The sequence below is a fragment of the Pan troglodytes genome, chromosome 14, assembly GCF_028858775.2.
Source record: "Pan troglodytes isolate AG18354 chromosome 14, NHGRI_mPanTro3-v2.0_pri, whole genome shotgun sequence".
Lineage (NCBI taxonomy): Eukaryota > Metazoa > Chordata > Mammalia > Primates > Hominidae > Pan > Pan troglodytes.
The window spans coordinates 119,254,068-119,278,404 of record NC_072412.2 but is presented as its reverse complement, the minus strand read 5'-3'; the positions used below and the strand labels follow the sequence as shown (position 1 = coordinate 119,278,404).

Genomic DNA, 24,337 nt, shown 5'->3' with positions numbered 1-24,337 from the left:
TTGCTGTCCTTCACCCCTCTAAGACCACCTACCACCATGGCACCTACAGGGTGATGGCCTTGGAGGGGGTGCCGTGCCGTGGACTTTGCCCACCCTGGAAAGTGGAACGCAGAAGGGCCCATGTGCTGCAGGGGTGCTCCTCTGGGGGAATGGGCCCTGCAAGGCTGAATCCAGGGCCAGGGCCTCAGGGCCCCAAACCAAGTGTTCCACTTGGAGAGACCTTCTTTGCTATTAATGTAGAGCCAGGAGATTCCCGTCCTCTCCTGGCCACCCTGGGTCTATCCCCACCTGGCAGGTCCTAAGGCACTGGCAACCAGGACTGTCCCTCCTGCCAGACTCTGTGGGTCCTGAGGAGCTCCTGCCCACGAGCCTCCATCACCACGGCTGCCACACCGTCCCCTCTGGGAGGGCTCGAGCACACCTCGGTCAGGGCAGCAGCCAGCTCTGCAGTGAGCACCTTGCACACAACCCCCTCCACACCAGACACGGGGCCCCCAGTGGTGCCGCCCACCCTCAGCACTCAATGGGAGGTGGGGAAGGCCAGCTCCAGGGCCCTGATCAGCACTGTCAAGACCCAGGCGCACTGCGTCCACCACAGTTTTACAGGCCTTGCCTGGCACCTGGGCCTTGGGTTAAGCACCTCTGAGGAGATTTTTCAAATGTTGCTTTTGCATGAAGTCATCCCTCCATCTGTCTTTTGCCTGTTTAGATGCTGTGACGAGAGATACACACATACACATGTATGCACACGTGCACACACACACGCACACAGGCACATGCACACATGCGCACACACACACGCACACAGGCACACGCACGCACACAGGCGCACGCACACAGGCACATGCACACACACATGCATGCATGCACACACACATGCACACACACGCACACAGGCACACGCACGCACACATGCACACACGCACATGCACACACGCACACATGCATACATGCACACACGCACATGCACACACGCACACATGCATACATGCACACACGCATGCACACGCACGTGCACCTCACTCTGGGAATAAGGCCCACGTTCAACACCTATGAGATGAACTCACACTCAGAATCTTAGAGCAGTCATTTGATTTGCCATGCAGGAGTGTAACCCAAGGCAGTATGTTGCCGTTATAAAACTAAATTAGTAAAATAAAAATTACCCTGCCTCCACCGATACGTATTCTCTTACCTGTAGAATAAGTTCTTGAAGTTGAGACTGTTTCTGTTTTATTCTTTCAAGTCTCCTCTGTCTTTCCACCTTCAAAAACAAACCACCCATGTGAAGAATCATCACAATTGTTCCACAGAGCGTTTTTTAAAGCCCACATCCTCACAGTGTTACCTATGTTTACCCAGAATGTAATCGAAGGGATATGGACAAATCTAGACATAGCAGGTGCTACAAGATATAGGTGAGTTTTTTTTCCATTTCTAAACTATACCTTCTCCCCTCTCCTCTCATTTCTTGGATTTAACTATGGTATCTAAAAAGAAAACAAAAATCCCACAAACTAGGATTCAGAATTAACCTACACTAGAGTTTAACAGACTCTAGTGGGTCTGGGCCAACCATGCTCCCTCCCCTGACAGCCAAGACTGAGAAACGCAGGGAGACGTCTGCATGACCGTCTGCCAGCCGGACACAGAGAGCATAAGGGCACGGAGCCCAGACCCTTCTGAGTGACCGACGACTAAAACATCTACACGGACTTGAAGGGAAATCAAGGTTGAAGGAAGGCTGAAGGGGCACCTCTAAGTTCTGACATTCCTGAGCCGAGTTGGTGGGCAGACCAATCCACTTGATCTCCTTCTTCTCCTTGGAGATGATGTTCATGGCCATTAGCACGTTTAAGGCATCGTAGACGCGCCGTCTTATGTTTTTCTGGTCATAAGCCTGGGGATGACAGGGAGTGGAGTTTCCAAATGATCCAAAAAGGCCTGTGGATCCCATCTTAAACTGTAGGCCACGGGCACCGGCTCAAAGGGGCACCCCGCTCACGGAGCTGTCACCCCAACACGTCCTCAGGGAGCGCTCCCACCCCACAGATGACGCAGGGCAAGACGGGGCTGTGCGAAGCCTGAGTGTGTTCCAGAAGGGGAGCTGGGGGCTCTCGGGTGTCGAGCCCAGCTGGTGAGGTGGGCATTTGTGCATTTCTGGGCCACTAGACGTGCAGAGCCAGCCCACGTGCTCACTCACTGGAGTTGACAAAGCATCATGCCAGCAAATGGATCGGGAAAAATTCTTTTATGCTGTACTTGGCATTTTCTGCATGGTTTTAACTGTTTCTGATATTAAAAGGGCGAAACGTACCACACCGCTGGGCTCCGCCACCCCAGCCTCTCGGCCCCGGCACACACTTACTGACTCGTTTGGTAAAAATTCTTTTATGCTGTACTTGGCATTTTCTGTATGGTTTTAACTGTTTCCAATATTAAAAGGGCGAAACGTACCACACCGCTGGGCTCCGCCACCCCAGCCTCTCGGCCCCCGGCACACACTTACTGACTCGTTTGGTAAAAATTCTTTTATGCTGTACTTGGCATTTTCTGCATGGTTTTAACTGTTCCCGATATTAAAAGAGCGAAACGTACCACACCGCTGGGCTCCGCCACCCCAGCCTCTCGGCCCCCGGCACACACTTACTGACTCGTTTGGTAAGATGTGGTTGTCGGCAGCACTGAACTCCGCAACCAGCTCGTCTGCCACTTCGTTGTAGGAAGTGGTCCCTTTCCTCTGCACCTTCTCGCAGACCTTCATGGAGAAATGCCGTAGGCCCTTGCCATTCTTCTCTCCTTTCCTGTTGCGCTTCCTTCAAAATACAAAGGAAAAGAGAAGCGACTGTCAGCCCTCCTGAGGATCAGCCTGAATCGAGGAATGCTTTTACCTGAGAGCTCTAATGAGCTGCACAAAAAGGGGCCACGTCCCACGGGCGCAGCAGATCCAACACGTGAGCAGGCCAGGACCCCCTAGCCCCAGCCCCCAGGCCCAGTGGTCCTGCAGGTCAGAAAGCGAGTGTCTCCCCAGCAGGCTGCACCTCTAACCTTCCAAGTGTCAGGGAAAACGGGAGGCATCCCCAGGACCCAAATCAGCATATGGGAGACGTGCCAGTACACCAAGCACCACTTTTCTTTTTGTTGTTGTTTTTTCTTTTTTGAGACGGAGTCTCGCTCTGTCGTGGGCTGGAGTGCGGTGGCGCCATCTCGGCTCACTGCGACCTCCACCTCCTGGGTTCAAGCGATTCTCCTGCCTCAGCCTCCCGAGTAGCTGGGATTACAGGCACGTGCCACCACATCTGGCTAATTTTTTTGTATTTTTAGTAGAGACGGGGTTGCACCACGTTGGCCAGGATGGTCTCAATCTCTTGACCTCGTGATCTGCTGGCCTTGGCCTCTAGGATTACAGGCGTGAGCCCCAAGCACCACTTTTCTAAAGAGGGCAGCCAGAATCAGGAACTATGGGACGTTTCAGTGTAAATTTGGGAATTCTTAGGACAAATTTCAGCAGGCTGTAATTTCATACAGCTTGGGCTGTGACAGCCGCTTGACAACAGGTGCAAAGCACTAAGTGTGCTTCAGGTCGAGGGAAAGCCCAACTCCGTACACTCTGGTCAGTCCCCACATGGCGGGAAAGGCCACCTGAGGTTCCTAGCTGGTGAAGCTTTGGGCACCAACACAGGCAGGCTTTTGCAGCTTTGCGTGTGTGTGTTTTTAAGGAAAGACACAGCTCATCAGATCTTGCTTTAGTGGAAGGAGCAGCTCTGGTGGGACCACCCGCGGGGGCTGTAACCCCAGGGGCAGTAGAGGCTGAATTCAGGGGCAGTGGGTGAAATCCATCCCACATGCTCCCAGCACAGACGAGGAAAAGTCTCCGAGGTCCTGTGGCGAGTGCGAGGCCAGCCTCTCCCCGTCTTGGCCAAGAGCTGCCAGCCCTTCAAAGAGCACCTACTACACCAGACACAACGCGGGGTGGGCGGTGCCCAGCCCGACTTCTCCATGACCGAGGCAGTGCGCCTCGGCTGCACACCTGTGCAGGCCACGATGATGGGTGAGTGTGATTCGGAGGCTGACATCAACGCGCGTGGGAGCCCCATCGCACGACTGTGTGACACACGTGGCCCAGGAGAACGTGGAGGTGCGAACCGCAAGCAGTCCTACAACTCTAAGGGTCCAGAGGGAAGTGCTCACCCGGCAGACCAAGGTGAGGAGTCGGAAGGCTGGTTCTGAGAGGCAAAGTGAGTGCTGGGGGTGTGTGGGCTTCCTACCACCAGGGTGTTTGACGCTGCCGGTCTCTGAGGCGTACCAATTACCTACAGTCGAAAAAGACAATTCAGACAGTCAGTCCCCTCCCACACGGCGAGGGTGCCATGCCCACCATCTGTTCGCTATCTGCAGCCACTGCTGAATTTCCTTAACCACAGTGAGCAGCCACGACGGAGCAGGAAAAACGTCCAGCGGTGGACGCTTTTGTCACGGTGACGGCATCACCACACCGGTTCTGAATGTGGCTCATCTTCCTCTTGTCAGTCACAGGCATCTTCTCCAATTAGACAAAAGCAACAAGAAACTTCGGACAACCCAAGCAAGCAAGAACAGGACAGGGCAGAGCGTGACCCCCAAACCGCACACAAGGCGCTAACGGTCAAGTTTAACGAAGGGGGCGGCACAGAATTCCACACAGGGCACTTGAGCACGCTTCCATTTTTCCCTTCACCCTTTTACTTCCTTTTAGTGATATGGATGAGGATGAAATTGTATCCTTCCGTGGTACTAAAAAGAGGCCTGAAACAAACCAAAAACAGCTCTCAAAAGACAAAAGCACAGGCAGGGTGACAGCAGCTGCTCCTCCAGCCCAGCAGGGTGATAGCCATCACCTGGTAACCCTGTGCCCTGGGGCCCTGTCTGGGGGAACCCCTGCACCCACAACGGCGTCAGGCAAGGAGGGAGGGCGACCAGCACTGGGGGCGGAAGGTAGGGGCTCCACACGCCCCCGGGGCTCACACACCTGGGCCCCTCTGGGGGGAACCACCAGAGGCAACGCCAGTGTGGACACTGACCCACCCGCCCCACCCCACAGCACACCTGAGGTGTCAACAACTGTCTCTTCCTTCAGGGACATGCTGGCTGATCTGACTCCTGACAAGGTCTTACCACTTTAGTTCCAACAATGAATGTTCGAGTGTGAATACCTGGACACCCTCATACAGGCAAATACAACTCTGACTTTTCAAAGATCTTGTGGCACGACTCTATCTAAACTGGAAACACTATTTCTCAGTAAATGTTAAATCATTCAATTCACCACAAATCAAAGTGCCTCAGCGATTAAACTGCTTGTATGGACATGCAGTTTCCGTTAAAGGGATTGGAGCTGGACACCTGTATGCTGGCGGGGGGGGGCTTCATGTGGCCGATGCCCTGAGCTACTCTAAGCTGGGCCCCCCCAGTTCCCCTTCTTACGGGGATAAATGCATCACCTGCGGTGGCCCTGGGAGCAGCTGACGGGGACACTTTCCAATTATCCCTAGGCCAGATCACCTGTCAGCTCCGGAGAAGAAAAACATTTCAAGGACTGATCTTTTCATTGACACTCATCTCTCCGATGATCAGAGACTCATCAGAGTGCGGCCTTCTGTGGATCACCCCGTTAGCAGGCCACGAAATCAAACAAGTGAATTTTCTGCAAAATGAAGCCATACAAAAGATAAATCTCCTGGGCGTGGATAAATGTCCTGTGAAACTTGTTTTGTTCAATACGTGTGTGTGTGTGTGTGTGTGCTGCTGGGGCACTGGGCCACGTGGGAGATCGAAACAGCTGACAAAAGGACCCTGAGACCCGGGTTGCCTGAGAGCGCGCTGGCCCCGCACGGCTTCCTGCGTTGAGTTCAGCGGATGCCATTCTCCGGGAGTTGATGTCAGACTGAGAACCCGCCAGCTCCATGCCAGGCAGTGCTGGCTGGCTCCGCGCATACCACACGCACAGGTACAGGGGGCTGGAGAATCCCACGCACGATTCTAACCCACCTCATGGGTCCACTCCCTTCCCCGGGAATCCCAGGACCACGCAAGGCACTGGATCTTGGCCCCAAGACAGATGCCGTCACTGTGCTGCTGTCCTCCAGTCAGGAGCAAACCGACTCACAAAGAGTGGACTTACAACGAGGAACTGACTTACAACGAGGAACTTACAAGGAACATCCCGATAAACCCGCATGACCTGAAAATACCCTAAGTCGAAATGTACGTCATCCACCTCTCCTACCACGCATCACAGCTTAGCCAGCCTACCTTACACGTGCTCAGATCACGCATGTTAGCCCAGTCGGGCAGAAGCACCTCACACAAAGCCCACTCTAGTCAAGTGTGGGTATCCCAGGAGACCCACTGAATACCGCACTCAAAATGAAACACAGGACGGTCGTATGGGCAGTGGAAGCAGTTTCCACTGAATGCATGTTGCTTTTGGACCATCTTAAAGTCAAAATCACAGGTCAAACCCACTGTAAGTTGGGAAGAAGAGAAAGCCAGAGGCAGGTACACACCAGGTGCTCAATGGTGCTCACCAACAACCTTTCCTGGAAGACAGGACTCAGCACCCAGGGGCACCCTGAGAACGAGCCACCAGTGCACTGGGAATGCGTTGTTACGGAGGCCAGGTCTTACAGGAAGCTCTCCTTACTCTCCTGCTTTAACTGCTCCCTGCGGAAGGCCCCGCGGCATCAGGCCCATGCAGTGCTGGGCAAGGGTGCCTGCACCTTCCTCTGCGTGCCCTGCGTGGCAGCTCCCCTCACTGTGTCTCCGCAGCACTGTCCCTGCTCCTCACCCATAACCTGCTGCTCACCAGCCCTGTGAGCTGAGTCAGCATCACAGGGGCGGCCTGGAGCCAGCCCTCCCAGGAACGAGACAGAGGCTTTGCTCCCGGACCTGGCACAGGTGTGTGCGTTTCCTTCCTGGTGCACAGGAAGCCGGTGAACTCGGGCCGGCCGCCTGTGCCACAGGACGCCTTCCAGTCTCCCATTCAACAGACATGGAGCAGGCCCCCAGCCTCACTTCCCTACACCAGGAGCCACACTCAACAGCCAGAGGAGCCACGGCAACACGCTGAAGCCCTGGAGGGCGTGTGTGGGCAGAAGCGCAGGGAAAACAGGAACCAATGAGGTGCCAGAGGGTGGATGGGACAGTGCCGGGAAGGACAGTTCAGAGCTGGGCCCCTAGGGAAAAAAAGGAGGTATCGGAAGCAGTGGCCACGCTAGCTGGAGTGGTGGGCAGAGACCCTGGAAGGGAGAAGTGGTCACAGCACAATGAGGGGTACTGCCCAAAGCTGGGAGGCTGTGGGTCCCACTCCAACCAGGGCTTTCCAGGAGATCCAGGAGCCTCTGGGAGCAGGAGGCAGGCAGGGGCTGAAAGGCGCCAGGGACACCCACCCCTTAGATTTAACAGTGGCTTCTCTGGAGGATGGGCTCCGCCCTCACGACTCCTTCACCCGCCTCTCGCTGGGGAGCAGGGGAGGTGACCCGGGCCCCACAGGTCATAAGGGGTCTCCCTTCCTACTGTGCTCACGGCTGGAATCCAAGCTGCGCTTCAGAGAAAGTAAATGACACGGCTCCAGACACAGTCTTTACACGGCTCCAGACAGTCTTTACACGGCTCCAGACACAGTCTTTACACGGCTCCAGACACAGTCTTTACACGGCTCCAGACACAGTCTTTACACGGCTCCAGACACAGTCTTTACACGGCTCCAGACAGTCTTTACACGGCTCCAGACACAGTCTTTACACGGCTCCAGACACAGTCTTTACACGGCTCCAGACAGTCTTTACACGGCTCCAGACACAGTCTTTACACGGCTCCAGACACAGTCTTTACACGGCTCCAGACACAGTCTTTACACGGCTCCAGACAGTCTTTACACGGCTCCAGACACAGTCCTTTGACTCTAAAGCTTTTGCAGCTTCCACGCCAGCAGTCGTTAGAAAACAGAGCTCCAGGTGGAAGCATCCCACAGTAGAGGACCTGCCGGAGGTCCACCTTGCCCGAGACCAACCCTTCTCCCCCAGGAGCGCCCCTCCTCACTGGCTGCACAGTGAGCCTTGGTGTTTAAAGCAGCGATCCCCCAACCTTTTTGGTATCAGGGACCAGTTTTGTGGAAGACAGTTTTTCCACAGACCGGGGTCGGGGGTAGTTTCGGGAAGAAACTGTCCCACCTCAGATCATCAGGCATTCGATTCTCATACGGAGTGCCGCCTAGATCCTGCATGTGCCGTTCACAGTGGGGTTTGCGCTCCTGAGAACCTAATGCTGGGATCTGACAGGAGGCAGGGCTCAGGCGGTCACCTCCTGCTGTGCGGCCGGCTTCCTAACAGGCCCAGGGGTTGGGGACTCCTGATTTAAGGCATCCCTTCTGCCCTAAGTGCACACTTTTTGCACCTTAATATCCACACTCTAAAAACTGAGATTACGATGTCTCCGTGTAGTGTGACCCCACTCAGACACAGAATCCTAGAGACGGACCAAGGTTAACTGCAGTGTCCAGAGAGACAGGGCCAGTGGTGCAGCTGCAAAGTAAGGCCACTGCGACCACAGATGCCGACTTCTGGGACACAGGCCTGGGTGGGGGCTGCTTCTCCCCAGGGGCTCACACAGGCCGCTGCTCCTGCCGGCTGAGCACATCTGTCTTCTGTCCTGCACACGTTCCTGTGCACGTGCTGAGCTCTGCGGCACCACAGGCTTCACAAGCATCCGCACCTCAAAAGACCCTGACCTTGACAAGCCCTGCGCCTGCTGACTGCTGAAGGTCAGAGACCTAAGGACCTCCCCACCGCTTTCACTCACATGCCCGGACTGAGCCCCACCCCTCGCGTCAGAAAGAGCCAGTCCAGTTTTTTGTAAACCTCTGGTATATAAAAAGGTTTAAGAAACATTTGCCCTTTGTCAGCTTTAATTCCCATCACTGGGATTTTGCAAAGCACAAAACAGCAATAACAAGCTCCACCCGAACAGCTGAATTTAAATCAGGAACTTAACTTTCAGTGACGAAGTTTAAAGCACATCGATAAGATAATCTTCTCATTCGTTTCCCCCCAGTGTATTCACACCGGCAGTAAAGACGGAAGTGGTGCTACAATTATTCACCCAGACAAACTCTGCTATGACACACAGCACCCATAAAATCACACTTAGAATTCCCAGTCAACTTATAACCAAACCTATAATCTAATTATCAAGCAAAACAAAAACTGAATTTTTAGCTTTTATCAAAATGGCATTTACTGAAAAGCCGTGATCTGCTGTGCAACGTGGTTGAAAAGCCGTATGACGTGGTAGGGCTTCCACAAACCGCTACTTTCAATGGCCACAAAACTTCTGCAGAGCAAGTTTTTTGTCACCTTCCACTGGCAGGAAAGGGGGCCACAAAAGCTGCCTGGGATCTGGAACCGCTCACTCAGGACAGCTGTGTGGGAGCACACATGGGGAGAGGGGGTGCGGGGAAGCGGGGCGCAGGGAAGTGGGACGCGGGGAAGGGAGCGCAGGGAAGGCAGTCCTGCTCAGATCCTCAAGGCTGTGACCCACAAGCCACTCTCTCTTAAAACTCATATCCTAACATCTGTTAAAGAATCCGGAGAATTTCAAGCGTATTTAAATAAAGGGAAATAGCAGGAATGCATATAAAATAAAGACTAAAGTGCAAAAATGACCAAAATATCCCTGGTATGTGGTCATGTTCTCCGAAGAAAACATGATTAGACCAAAGGGAGATGCCCTAGACAACAAAAAACAGCTCAGTACAGAGAGCTCTCCACAGGGCCAGGGACACCTGAGGATGCCTGGGGATCCATGAGAGACACCTGGGGACACCTGACAGACACCTGAGGACATGTGAGAGACACCTGAGAAACACCTGAGGACATGTGACAGACACCTGAGGACACGTGAGAGACACCTGAGGACATGTGAGAGACACCTGAGAAACACCTGAGGCACGTAAGAGACACCTGAGGACATGTGAGAGACACCTGAGGACACCTGAGGACACGTAAGAGACACCTGAGGACACGTGAGAGACACCTGAGAAACACGTGAGGACATGTGAGAGACACCCTGAGGACACGTGAGAGACACCTGAGGACACGTGAGAGACACCTGAGAAACACCTGAGGACACGTAAGAGACACCTGAGGACATGTGAGAGACACCTGAGAAACACCTGAGGACACGTGAGAGACACCTGAGGACATGTGAGAGACACCCTGAGGACACGTGAGAGACACGTGAGGACATGTGAGAGATACCTGAGGACATGTGAGAGATACCCTGAGAGACACCTGAGGACACGTGAGAGACACCTGAGGACATGTGAGAGACACCTGAGAAACACCTGAGGACATGTGAGAGACACCCTGAGGACACGTGAGAGACACCTGAGAAACACCTGAGGACACGTGACAGACACCTGAGGACATGTGAGAGACACCTGAGGACACATGAGAGACACCTGAGGACATGTGAGAGACACCTGAGAAACACCTGAGAACATGTGAGAGACACCTGAGGACACGTGAGAGACACCTGAGAAACACCTGAGGACACGTAAGAGACACCTGAGGACATGTGAGAGACACCTGAGAAACACCTGAGGACATGTGAGAGACACCTGAGGACATGTGAGAGACACCTGAGAAACACCTGAGGACACCGAGAGACACCTGAGGACACATGAGAGACACCCTGAGAGACACGTGGGGACATGTGAGAGATACCTGAGGACACCTGAGAGACACGTGAGGACACCTGGGGATGCCTGAGAGATACTTGGGGACATCTGGGGACACGTGAGGATGCCTGGGAGACACCTGAGGACATGTGAGAGACACCTGAGGACACCCGAGAGACACGTGAGGACACCTGGGTATGCCTGAGAGACACCTGGTGACAGTGAACGGACAGGTTCTCATCCCACCCGGAGGTGTTCAATCCTTGTAAGAGGACTGGGCCACAGCACAGACGGAGCAGGGTGAGGGGGTGGAGTGGGCCAGGAGGCTGGGGTGCGAGAGGTGCTGCATCACCAAAGCCCAGGGTTGGCAGGAACAGGGCTGGGGCAGCTGCCCAGGCGGGGCCACAGCATCATCTCAGGACCAGGAAGGAGCCCTCAGGCACCATAAACAAGTCCCTGAGGAAGGACTGGAAGCCCGGCCTAGCCTTGGGATGGCTGTGTCCCTCACCACCAGCTCCAGTCACAGCCAAACCTGCCCACCAAGTGCCTGGGGCCCCATTTCTGGTGAGGTCAGGATTCTGTGTGGGCTCCCTGTCTCCAGTAGGCTGCCACCGGCAAGGACGCAGAGGGCGGACACGAGACAGGAAACAGCATTATGAGAAGCAGCATCAGTTGGCCAGCATCAGCCTGGGGAGGGGGGATACGCCACTTCCCAATGCCCACGTGCCCCTCTCCTGTGCGTGGCCAAGGGAGCAGCATCTGCCCTGTCACTGCCCCGGGGCCAACGCACAGCCACGGCCAGGGCCCTATCCCTCTCTGGCTTCCCAGCCTGATGTCTCCAGGAGGGCCACAGCCAACGCTCGGCCACATCACGTAAGAAGCCCTTGTTAGATGAAGAGCTTTGAGCTCTGACACTAAGAGGAAGCTGCCACTGGTTGGGGCCGCGGCCCCACCCACCACCCTCCAGTTACTGGAAGGATGGCATGGGCTGGGGCACACAGGAGTGCTGTGGGCGCCATCACCTCTCCCACAACAACACGTGGGCAGCTGCAGAGGGCTGTGGAAAATCTAGCACTGGCCACGGGCTCCCTGATGAGGGAAAGGCCCCATGCTGCAACCGGAGCCCAAATCCAGGCACGCCTGGGAACATCCCCAACCACACGGCTCATCCGATCCCGACCCCACACCGAGATCCCGACTGTCCGCTCCTGCGGGAGGCTTACCACTTGCTGGGCAATGTTGACATTGGACTGTCCAAAGGTTTTTGGCAAGAGCTGCTTCCCGAGCGGGTTGACGGTGGAGGGGTGAACGGCCACGAGGGACACCACGCCTGCAACACAAGGACACCAGGTCAAGGGCAAGACTCCTTTTCTAAGTTAAGGCTACAAGCGACCATTCTAAATGCAAGACGGTGCTTTTTGCAATTAGAGATGCTTAGCTTTCCCCACTTGTACTGTCTCAAATCCAGGGCTCAAGAGCAACACCTCCATGAAGCTTGATTCCCAATGTAAACCCGTAAGGGGAGGGCTGCAGGGCCGCGCTGACGCCACCCAGGTGACCCAGGCAGATCATCCACTGCTCCAGCCTCTCGGCGATGTCTGCTATGGAACGTGCTGGTGGGGACCATGGCCTGGAAAAGTCTGTGATTCTATGACAATTATGGAACAGAATTTTAAAACAAGAATTTTTATCCCAACATTTCTCTATAAGGCTGCAAAACTAGTTTGGAAATCTGATAATCCACTTTTCCTTAGGAAGGAGAACCACATTTGTTCCTAGGAAGGAGTGTGCCTTCCACAGAGGCTGCGGCTCTAAACATGCAGGTGCCCTCAGAACACTGGTGAAGCAAGTGGGAGACCCCTCTGCAGGAGATGTGAAGCCTCTGTCTTCCAACAGCGGTATGCAAAAGGTCCTAGGGACAGGGCGGTGGATAAAAGTCCTGGAACATTCACACATAAACAGAAGTAGTAATGATAAAATTCAAAAACTGGCATCAGCGGGCAGAGAGAACTAAACAGAGAAACCGTAAACCGGGTGGTAGCAAGCACCCTGGGAAACAAGGTGGGAGGCCTGGGTGGTCAGCACAGCCCGGGAGGGGCGTCAGGGCAACACTGGAAGGGTGGGCGGCCACACAGAGGCAGCAAGGGGCTCGCAGTGCCCCGCTGTAGGGACCGGCCCCACAGGGTCGGTGGGTTTCTCCCCGTGTGCGGAGACGAGAGAGTGTAGAAGTAAAGACAAAAGACAAAGAGATAAAAGAAAAGGCAGCTGGGCCTGGGGGACCACTACCACCAAGTCGCGGAGACCGGTAGTGGCCCCGAATGCCAGGCTGCACTGATATTTATTGGATACAAGACAAAAGGGAAAGATAAGGAGAGTGAGCCATCTCCAATCATAGGTAAGGCCATGTGGGTCACGCGTCCACTGGACAGGGGGCCCTTCCCTGCCTGGCAGCAGAGGCAGAGAGAGAGAGGAGACAAAGAGAAAGACAGCTTACGCCATTATTTCTGCATATCAGAGACTTTTAGTACTTTCACTAATTTACTACTGCTATCTAGAAGGCAGAGCCAGGTGTACAGGATGGAACATGAAGGCGGACTAGGAGTGTGACCGCTGAAGCACAGCATCACAGGGAGATGGTTAGGCCTCCGGATAACTGCGGGCGAGCCTGACTGATGTCAGGCCCTCCACAAGAGGTGGAGGAGCAGAGTCTTCTCTAAACTCCCTTTCCCGGTCTGCTAAGTAGCCGCTGTTTTTCCGTGACACTGAGGCTACCGCTAGACCACAGTCCACCTGGCAACGGGCGTCTTCCCAGACGCTGGCATTACCGCTAGACCAAGGAGCCCTCTGGTGGCCCTGTCCGGGCATAACAGAAGGCTCGCACTCATCTTCTGGTCACTCCTCACAATGTCCCCTCAGCTCCTATCTCTGTATGGCCTGGTTTTTCCTGGGTTATGATTGTAGAGCGAGGATTATTATAATATTGGAATAAAGAGTAATTGCTACAAACTAATGATTAATGATATTCATATATAATCATATCTAAGATCTATATCTGGAATAACCATTCTTGTTTTATATTTTATTATACTGGAACAGCTCGTGTCCTCGGTCTCTTGCCTCGGCACCTGGGTGGCTTGCCGCCCACACCCCACCCCACGGCTGGGGGAGCTGAGTGGATGGCCCATTTGAAAATACATGATACCCTCAAGTGAAGAAAACACAGACTTTCGGGTCACAACAACATCAGGAAAGAAGAACTCCCCGATCTCGCCACACCTTGGGCCTCCCCAGACAGCCGCCCATCCGACCTCGGGCCTCCCCGGACGGCTGCCCATCCGCAGAGCTGCAGGACCCTGGACCTCCCCACAGGCATCTCCCTTCATTCCCACCAGTTAGCACCAAAATGACTCACAAATCATCGGTGAGACTTTCGAATACATTGCCTTTGCGATCTGAAGTTTCATTTTGGGGCCCTTTACAACCCATGCATTTTTAAAACATCTACTGCTTTTTATGCATTTCTTTAAAATATATTAAACAATGAATTTTGCTGCTACATAAGGACACTTAATAATTTCTCTTAATAACCTAAGTTGGCCAAGACAGATCATTAGGAAGTGATTAAAAAGACATTTGCCTTTTGATTCAACTGGGTTAAATATTAGTATTTTTACCAACCAATGTCAACACATATTTAAAATTCTCTTCTGGAACTAAAATAAGATGATCTGCTTTGGGAAATTTTCTTCCAAAAATAAAGGTGTGCATCCTAAGAAAAGCAAATATTTACTTTTTTATTGTTTTATATATGTGAAAGGTATTTTTAGAATATTCAATTGAAAAGTAAAGATTGTACATATTCGAAATGTACCAGTGATGATTGGATGCACATATACACGGTGTAATACTTACCAGGGAAAGGCATTTTAAAAGCAAAAATAATATTCTACTATGCAGGGAATGATTTAAAGTACGCAATTAAACACTTTTCAGATTCACATACAGATGAATAAACACTAAGTTTTCAAGAATATGTAGTTGATTCATTACAAAGATAACATCTTTTAAAATTTGCAAACGAGTCTCTAATTTCAATAAATGTGAAGAAAGAAACAGACCTCTGAGTTCACAAAAGCCAGCGGCACTGTCACTCTCCATCAGCAGCCCAGGCGGCTCCTTCCGTCCTGAACGGCCCGGCCACAGCGCCCGCCCACCAGCACCACAGGGAGCATGCACTCAGGCATCCCAGTCTGGGGCTCCCCTTTCCTGCCCCATCAGGGAGTGTGGGTAGGACTCAGGGATTCGGGTGGTGGTGGGGCTGTGGGACAGCAGTGTAGCTGAGACCCTCGGGGCATCCGGCCTGCCCTCCATCTGCTCCACCCACAGGCCGGCCGGCTGGCCTGCCTACACCATCTGTCCTTCCAACCAGGTCTCTCCCTCTGGGCCAGAGGCCAGCACCGTGAGGCTGGGGTGGGTTGCTCAGGGTCTTCACAATTAGGAAGGGGGAGACAAACACACAGAGGGAAGAGGGTCCCTCCTCTGGTACCCAGGGCAGGATGAGCGAATGCAGGCAGACATCCAGGGCCCCTGAGCTTCCCCACTCACTCCTGCTGTCCACCTGGAGTCTGAGCCCCCACACCAGCTGCAGGTAAAGGGTTTCGGAGCCCAAGGCCTTGCCAAGCACAGAGGGCCCCTCCCAGCCTAGACACAAACCAACAGAGGACCTCTGAGTGGCACACCACACCAACCCAGCAGCACCCCTGGGTCACCAGCTGAGTCTCTACGGGACAGAGGGCAGGGTACGTGCATCAGTAACAGGGAGAAGAAAGAAATCCTGAGGCTGAGGGTGAATACCCCCTGTCCGGCCCCGAGCAGCACTTCAGAAGGGCCTTGAGATAGGGGCTGAGCTTGCACACCCACCCGACCACAGCGAGCAGCAAGGCCCCTCCCTGAATACATCTCAGACCCACACCCAGAAGTACAGGCTGGAAAGGGCAGTGGCAGTGGCTTCTGGGGCCAGACCTGGGTGGGTGGGCTTCTTCTTTTTTTTTTTTTTTTGAGATGGAGTCTCACTGTGTCGCCCTGGCTGGAGGGCAGTGACATGATCTCGGCTCACTGCAAGCTCCGCCTCCCGCGTTCCAGCGATTCCCCTGCCTCAGCCTCCTGAGTAGCTGGGACTACAGGCACCTGCCACCACACTGGCTAATTTTTGTATTTTTAGTAGAGAAGGGTTTCACCATGTTGGCCAGGCTGGTCTTGAACGCCTGACCTCTGGTGATCCGCCTGCCTCGGCCTCCCAAAGTGCTGGGATTACAGGTGTGAGCCACTACGCCCAGCCGGGCTTCTTGTTTCTATTCACTGAGAAACTTTTCAAATACAAACAATAACATGACAATTTTATTCCAGTACACTTAAAATTCACTGTTATCATCATACTTGCTTCAAGTTTCATAGAGACATAAAGAGCAGAAATAAAATTACAGTCCCCAGGATCCTCAGCCTCCCCCCGAGTCTGCCCTGTGTGCAACTCCCAGGGCCTGCAGGGATGTACTCACTTTATTTTTCATACTTTTCCAGGATGTGCTGAACCTAAGGCTATAAATGATTGTTTTTGTGTGCGTCTGAAACACAGACAAATATTATATGGCTCGCATTCTGCAATTCTGCCAACATTGTGTTTCAGATTTACCCATACATAGAGCCGTCAGGCTGATTTCCTTAAATGCTGTTATGCTATGCCATTATAATAAAGTGGTCATATGAACACAGATGTCATATGAAAATGCTGTTTGTTATTACTGAACCGCATGCTGTGTGTTTTTCTCGGCACACCTGCCGCCAGGGAAGCCCGGGTCCCAGTGGCCGCTGTCCCAGAGTCCACCCAGCTCCCCAAGTGGTCATTCCAGGCCAAACGCACCAGTGGCAGCCAGGCTGCCGCTCCCCGCCACTTTTTTTGTCCACCTCAGGATAGAATGTTATTTCAATTAGTAGTAGTAGTTGTTGTTTTTGAGACAGGGTCTCACTCTGTCACCCAGGCTGGAGTGCAGTTGTAGAATCTCAGCTCACTGCAACCTCCACCTCCCGGTTCAAGGGATCCTCCCACCTCAGCCTCCCAAGTAGCTGGTACTACAGGCTCGCACAACCACACCCAGCTAATTTTTGTATTTTTTGTAGAGACAGGGTTTCGCCACATCACCCAGACTGGTCTTGAACTCCTGAGTTCAAGCGATCCACCCGCCTTGGCCTCTCAAAGTGCTGGGACTACAGGTGTGAGCCACCACGCCCAGCCAATCATTTAGTTTTAATCTGGCAATATAAGTAGAGTGTTCCACACATTTTCTTGATAAGACTGCCACACACAATCTATGCATGGGAGGGAGGAGGACTAACATTTCAGGGACAAGCTGAGTCACATGAAGACATGGCCCACAAGCCGACTCAATAGAAATAATATTGTTTCAACTGTAAAAGGCACTACACAGCGTTTTTCAAATGAACTAATTAAAAACATTTTATATACAGCATTTTAAATGGAGAATTCCTTTCTTGGGAAGAAAACTAGTTAAGAATATATATGGTCTCAGTTGCTATAATCCATTAACAGAAAAAGGAGTCTAAATATAGTATTCACGTTTTTATCATTACTAATCCTATTCTATTAATATCTATAGGGCTTAAGATAAATTATGAAACCATACAGTTTTGTATTTCTGAAAAACAATTTTAACATCTTTACATTGTCAGAGCCAGATGTCTAAGAGTTACTATTTTGCCCACCATGCTGGAGATGTTTTGTTTGCTTATCTGGCCAAGCACAGCCCCTCTGCAGGTGAGCGGCTCTGCAGGTGAGCGGCTCTGCAGGTGAAGGGTTCTGCAGGTGAGCGGCTCTGCAGGTGAGCGGCTCTGCAGGTGAGTGCCTCCGTGACTGGCTCGCAAGCAGCATTTGTGCACACTTGACTGGCCACAACAGAATGTTCTTCTCTGTTGTCAGCACTGAGGAGGAAGCTCCTGCCTAAGCAACCACAGCCAGGCACCCGCTCCATGGAGACATTGCTCTCTCCAGAATCCATTCAGACTCAGGAGACCTCAGCTCCTGGAATGCAGGCTGAGGCAGCTCCCACACAAAAGCTATCCTCTGGCCTCCGTTGCACAAATCACACACCTACTGTGCCTGACGTGGCTGGGCCTCCAGCAGGACCTGCTCCTGAGAACACACGGGTGCTAGTCCAAGTTCATAGCATGGCTCAAGTCACTCCCACAAACCTCTCTATACAAACACACAAAGCTCTGGGAGGCTACCCTGCATCCAAGAGTCATCATCTCACACCTGGAACAAGGGTTACGGCCACAGAAATGTCATTACTGGGCTAAAAACAGAGGCTGGGCTTTTAATGTCCTTCAGGTTAAAAATAGAGAAATACAAAGAGAGAAAAAGCTGATGGCCTCTCCTGACAGTTTTGTAGGAGGCTGGCAGTTTGAAGAGGCCAACCAAAACTTATACCCTCCCTTCCTATAACCCCCTTCCTAACAGCTCTACAAAGACCAGTGCGTGTGTCGGGGGGCAAGGGGCACAGTTCACAGGCGACAGTCACCACGAGTAAGGAATTACGTAAGCAACACTAAGCTTCTGACCACACATCATTGCTAAATTTCCTCCTCCACTTAGAACCCTAAAGCCAACAGATATGAGATTGAAGCAGGAGGAAAGTAAAGACACAACAAAGGGAGATGCTCTTTAGTAAGCAGTCATTCTGGGCTAAGAGGATATGTATAATCAATGGCCACATGTGCTGGGCACTCCCAGATGAGCAGCAACCAAGGGACCCGGCCTGGCACCACAGACAGGGTGAGCCTGCACTGCACACAGCCATGATCTGTATCTGAGCGCTCTCCACGGATTCACTGTGTTAAAAATCATGAGCACTCTACGAGAAAACGGCAGCAAATAACAAAAGGTAGCAAAACGCAGCCACCGAAACCGTGACTGGAAGGGTCCCAGTGACTACAGACAGGAGCCACCACACGGCATGGAGAGGACAGACACTCCACGCACCAGCTGCGAAAGTGCACGCTCAAATGTACACTTACACACTTACTCTTTTTTTTTTTTTGGAGACAGAGTCTCACTCTGTCGCCCAGGCTAGAGTGCAGTGGAGCAATCTCAGCTCACTGCAACCTCCGCCTACAGGGTTCAAGTGATTCTCCTGCCTCAGCCTCCTGAGTAGCTGGGATTACAGGCGTGTACCACAGCGCCCCACTAATTTTTATATTTTTAGTGGAGAGGTGGTTTCATCATGTTGGCTAGGCTGGTCTTGAGCTCCTGACCTCAGGTGACCCACCTGCCTCGGCCTCCCAAAGTGCTGGGATACAGGCTTGAGCCACCATGCCCAGCCTACTCATTTTGAGACAGGGTCTGGCTCTGTCACTCAGGCTGGAGTGCAGTGGCACAATCACAACTCACTGCAGCCTCGACCTCCCAGGCTCAAGCGATCCTCCTACCTCAGCCTCCCAAGTAACTGGGACTATCTATAGACATGCGCCACCATGCTTGGCTACTTTTTTTTAAAATTTTTTATAGAGATGGGGTCTCCCGTTGTTGCCCAGACTGGTCTTGAACTCCTGGCCTAAAGCAATCCTCCCACTGCAGTCTCCCAAAGCACCGGGATTTCTGGCGTGAGCCCCTGCACCTGGCCTAAACGTGTGGAACAGTGTGGGTGGATTCTCAGTGAGCCTGGATCACCCCTAGGTACAGGAGGTGCACAAGCAGCCCTGAGGTAGAGACAGACAAGCACACTTCCAGGCCACCTGTGGCCTCCCGGATGGCCTCCCTGGAGGACGAGGCGCAGGCCGGGCAGGATTGCACACATCAGGGAGGAGGGTGCAGGCAGCCGTGGCGCCAGGTCACCCTCAGACGGGGGCAGGGTGGACCAGGCAAAGCGAGAGGGAAAGCTCCTATCAGCACTGCGGGGCCGTAGGCATGATATGAGTAAGAGCCCACCTGTGACACAGAAAGCCTAAAATCCCACCACTACCAAATGCTGGTGAGGACATGGAACTGCCAGACACACAAAGTGTGTGCGCAAATGTTCACACCAGCATTTTGCTCTCAGGAAACAATCAGAGGCAACCCAAACAGCCACAACTAAAATGGCCCACGTAAGATGTATTGCCAAACCTCCACATTGGGACTCCCATCCTTGGGGAGCCTGTGGATGCAAAATGTCTCGAGTTTGGTGCGTTTCTCTGGGTGGAAAGCAGCTTTCTGAGCCTCGAAGGGTGTGACAGTCAGTTTTATGTGTCAACCTGACGGTGCTCTATCCATTATTCAGCCAAAGGCCAGCCGAGAACTTGCCGCGGAGCTCCTCAAAGAGGAGCCGTTAAGCAAAGGAGACTGTGCTCGATGCAGGTGGGCCTCGTCCAACCCACTGAAGGCTTTTAGAGCAACACCTGCATTTTCCCAGAAAAGGAATTCACCACCAACCCGCCCTGCAGGTTCCGCCCTGCAGGTTCCGCCCTGCAGGTTCCGCCCTGCAGGTTCCGCCCTGACGGCCCCACTATGGCTAGGTGGGTCCTGTAGTGAGTCCCCACCCAGGTTCCCGTCCCTCACTGGCTGCTACTCTAGAGAACGCTGACAAACACAGTGGGGAACTGGACACAGGCCCCCCACAGCAGCAGCAGGAAGAGACACAGTGGCCCCGGGAGGCTGTGACGTGGAGTGGAGCTGGGAGGACCAGGACCAGGGCCAGGGACCCATGAGGAGCCTCGGCCGGGCTGGTCCCCTCTACCTTCCCCTGATCCACTCTCACCTGGACAGCTCCTGTCCTTCCTCAAGGTCTGACTCAAGGGAGGCCTCTACAGCCCTCAAAGTGCTACCGACCATACCCTGGGCTCCCAGGGCACAAACGGAGGAAGGCGGAGCCTTGCTCACTTGCACCACTGAGGGCAACTCAAAAAGCACCTGCAACGGCTCCATCTAAGGGCGCCGAGGACCCTGCCTGGACCGCCCCACTCCCAACTAGAGGCAAGGGGGGCCCACTAGTGAAGACAGGTGTCTGTTGGGGAGGCGAGGACTGCACGCTTACACACACACGCACACAACTCACACACATGCACAATCAGAACTCACACTCAACTCACGCACGCACACACAACATACTCAACTCGCACACAACACACACATACAACTCATTCAACTCATGCACACAACACACACACGCACATAACACACAACACTCCATGCACACAACTCAACTCACACGTGCATATGCACACAACTCACATGCAACTCATGCACAACTCACACACAACTTGCACACACAACTCACATACATCTCACATGCACACAACTCATGCACACAACACACATCTCAACTCACAAACGCATGCACACAACTGACACAACTCACGTGAACTCATGCACACTCAACACATGCACTCCACATGCACTCCTCACACAATTCACACATGACTCACATGCACACATGCACACAACTCACACGCATGCACACACGCAAACTCACAGGTACACTCACATCCACTCACACAACTCATGCACACTCAACACATATGCAACCCATGAACACTCAGACGTGCAGACACTCCACACACACAATGCACTGATAAGCACTCCTCACATACCCACGCAGTCACGCACACACACACTCCTCACATACCCACGCATTCACGCATACACACACTCATGCACACACACACACTCCTCACATACCCACGCATTCACGCATACACACAGACACACACTCATGCACACACACACTCCTCATATGCACACTCAGTGACACACACATTCCTCACACACACTCATGCACACATATTGACACAGACACATGGAAACACCAACAAACCATTCTATTTGTTAAACAGAATTCTCTGGAACGAACACCAGAAGTGAACATTGGTGCTCACCTGCATGGACAGAAGAGGAAAAAAGGAAACCTCTCTGCACCTTTTCATACTTCAAAATTTAAAAACATGAACGTCTCACTGATTCAAAAGCAAATTTAAAATAACCACGTGTGGCTGGGTGCAGTGGCTCCCACCTGTAATCCCAGCACTTTGGGAGGCCAAGGCAGGCGGATCATGATGTCAGGAGTTCGAAACCAGTCTGACCAACATGGTGAAACCCCATCTCTACTAAAAATACAAAATTAGCTGGATAAGGTGGTGGGCACCTCTAATCCCAGCTACCCAGGAGGTTGAGGCAGGAGAATCGCTTGAATCCGGGAGGCAGAGGTTGCAGTGAGCCGAGAGAGCGCCACTGCACTCCAGCCTGGGCAACAGAGTGAGACTCCATCTCAAAAACAACAACAACAACAAAAACCACCATCTGTGCGGTGGAATCAACACCAGGTGAGGGCAGGGGAGGTCCAGGAGCTGCTGCCGGCGATCCGGGGAAAGAACTGACCGTCCCAAGGCTCATGTGGGAGGGATCTGGGGGCCGGGGCACGCGGGGCGAGCTGAGGGGAAATGCATGGCCCTGCTGGGCCGGGTCAAAACCAGAACATTTTCAGCTATGTCATGAATGCAGAATATGTTCCTTCCTAATCCCTGCAATTCAACTCTTCAGCTCAATTAAACTTGTTACAGATTCAAGCACAGATTTGTAAGTAAGAATGGAAAACGAGACAGCCCACATGTGGTAAGAAAGCCTACTGTATGTAACCTAACAAGAGAAATTCAAATTCAACACCATAGTAACAGACTTCATCATTTCCAAGCAAATAAAATGGTGAATTTTTTTATTGTTATTTCTGCTTCACCACTTGAACAGAAAACGTCACGCCTGCAACTTGTCCACTTTTAAGTGTTCAATTAGTTACACTAAAACGATATTTCTCTCAAGCAATCTGTGAATCCTCAAATGATCAAGACAAAAAGCTCATAAATAATCCTAAAAGGGCGGTGTAGATTTGGTCCCTATTCCTAGAAAAGCGGCAGGGAAGGACCTGCTTCAGCAGAAGAGCAGGGCCAGTCCCACCACCTCCCTCTGACAGGGCCCGGGGACAGCAGGAGGCTGGGGAGGCTGCAGGCTGGCTCAGGTCACAAAGCCAAGTTCTCTCAAGGAAGAGACCAGAGCAGGACCTAGGGACAGGCCCCAAGGAGACACCTGGATCCACAGCATGTAGGGGTTGGAGGCAGATGGCACCATGGGCGCCCGCACCAGCGCTGGACAGAAAGGGACGGGTGGCAAGGCCAAGCCTCAGCAGAGAGGTGGGGGCCTGGTCACACTCCCACGCCCCAGAGCCACGGCAAGCACTGAGAGGTCACTTACAAGGGTCACAATGTTAAGAGTAAAAACGCTAATTTTATATGCGCATAATTAGAAAAATCTTAAGGTTCCTTTTAGGAACCCAAAACGGAAACACATCCAGGCCTCTGGGCTCCTCCCTGGGCTGATGCGATCACGTGGATGTTGCAACCAGGGCACTCAGTGGACCCACTAGGCTCTGCAGGCAGACAGGTCTTGGGACAAAGCAAGCTCTTCCACAAGCTCGTCTCCCAGGAATATTGCAACAAACCACAAGGAACTGCCCTGCACGCAATCCCAGATCCACACAGCACAGCCTCTCACGAGGGGCCAAGCATCGCACATCAAAGCTTCTAAATGGCGTGCCCTGACCCAGCACAGGTAAGTTTACCCGGGAAGTAACCAGGTGAGCACACACACCTTCACGAACGTAAACCACAGCGCCACTCCGAGGTGTAAAATGGAAACTGCCAACCGTGGGACCCTGGAAGAGGTGGCTTCAACCTCTCCAGCTGACTTCCTCCCCTGGATTCCCCAAGACAAGAAAAACGGCTCTTCCTCAAGAGCTAGTAAAATACACACGCTAAGCGTTAAAGGTGGCAAGTGCCTGCTTCACAGAAGGCGTGCACCATGGTAGGCCCATCTTTCCTCAAACAGCACAGGTGAGGCCGGCCTCTGGAAGAGCCCACCCCACAGCTGAAACGTCATTATCTTTGGGTGGAGAGAAAACAAACTATCTTTATTTCTTCTTTACAATATTCTACCTTTTCTAAACTTTTGCAAATAGTATACGTACCTTAGAATTCAAAATCCACAAAGCTACTGGTGTGTGTGCAGGCTGTGTTCTAAATGCTAGAAGGCTCCTACGCCCACCCTCCTGGGTTCCCGGAGCACAAAGGTGCCCATGCAGGAGATGCCATCATTAGCAAGAGACTTCAGCGTCAACAGCTTCATAAACATGTGAAGCTTCATGCATTCATCAACACAAGAGTGTGTCCAGAACAGGTGCCCTTACCTTTCCCGGGACTAAGGTTCTGGTCTATGAAGACCTTGAGTTCTCCGTTGGCTTCAATTAGACCGGCCTGCGGAAAGCAACAAAACAATAATAAATATGACAGCTAAAAGGGCTACGAAACTAGGGGTGTTTAAAACCACCCTCAAGGGTTCTATCAAATAACGTCGTAAAAAGGCAGAAGGACCACAGTTAAGCAAGCAACTCCAGGAACAACCAGGAGAACGCCAGGTCCGGAGAAGGAATGTCGCTATCACCATGGCACCTACAGGGCCAAAACAGCACCGTCCACCAGGAATTAGCCATGACTTACAGAATCCACACAGTCTTGAAAAATAAAGAT

The 24,337-nt window shown here is 52.6% G+C and overlaps 1 protein-coding gene across 1 annotated transcript in view; it reads right to left on the bottom strand.

The window, feature by feature from the left end:
• TFDP1 (transcription factor Dp-1) overlaps nt 1–24,064 on the bottom strand; it is a gene marked incomplete at its 5' end in the record, with an annotated part of 29,734 nt that extends 5,670 nt beyond the window's left edge. The window contains 6 exon segments of the mRNA NM_001251920.1: nt 1,196–1,264; nt 1,757–1,900; nt 2,651–2,816; nt 4,192–4,313; nt 11,941–12,047; nt 23,998–24,064. Of these exon segments, the coding sequence (NP_001238849.1) occupies nt 1,196–1,264; nt 1,757–1,900; nt 2,651–2,816; nt 4,192–4,313; nt 11,941–12,047; nt 23,998–24,064 (675 nt within the window).
• Between the last annotated feature and the right edge of the window lie 273 nt (nt 24,065–24,337).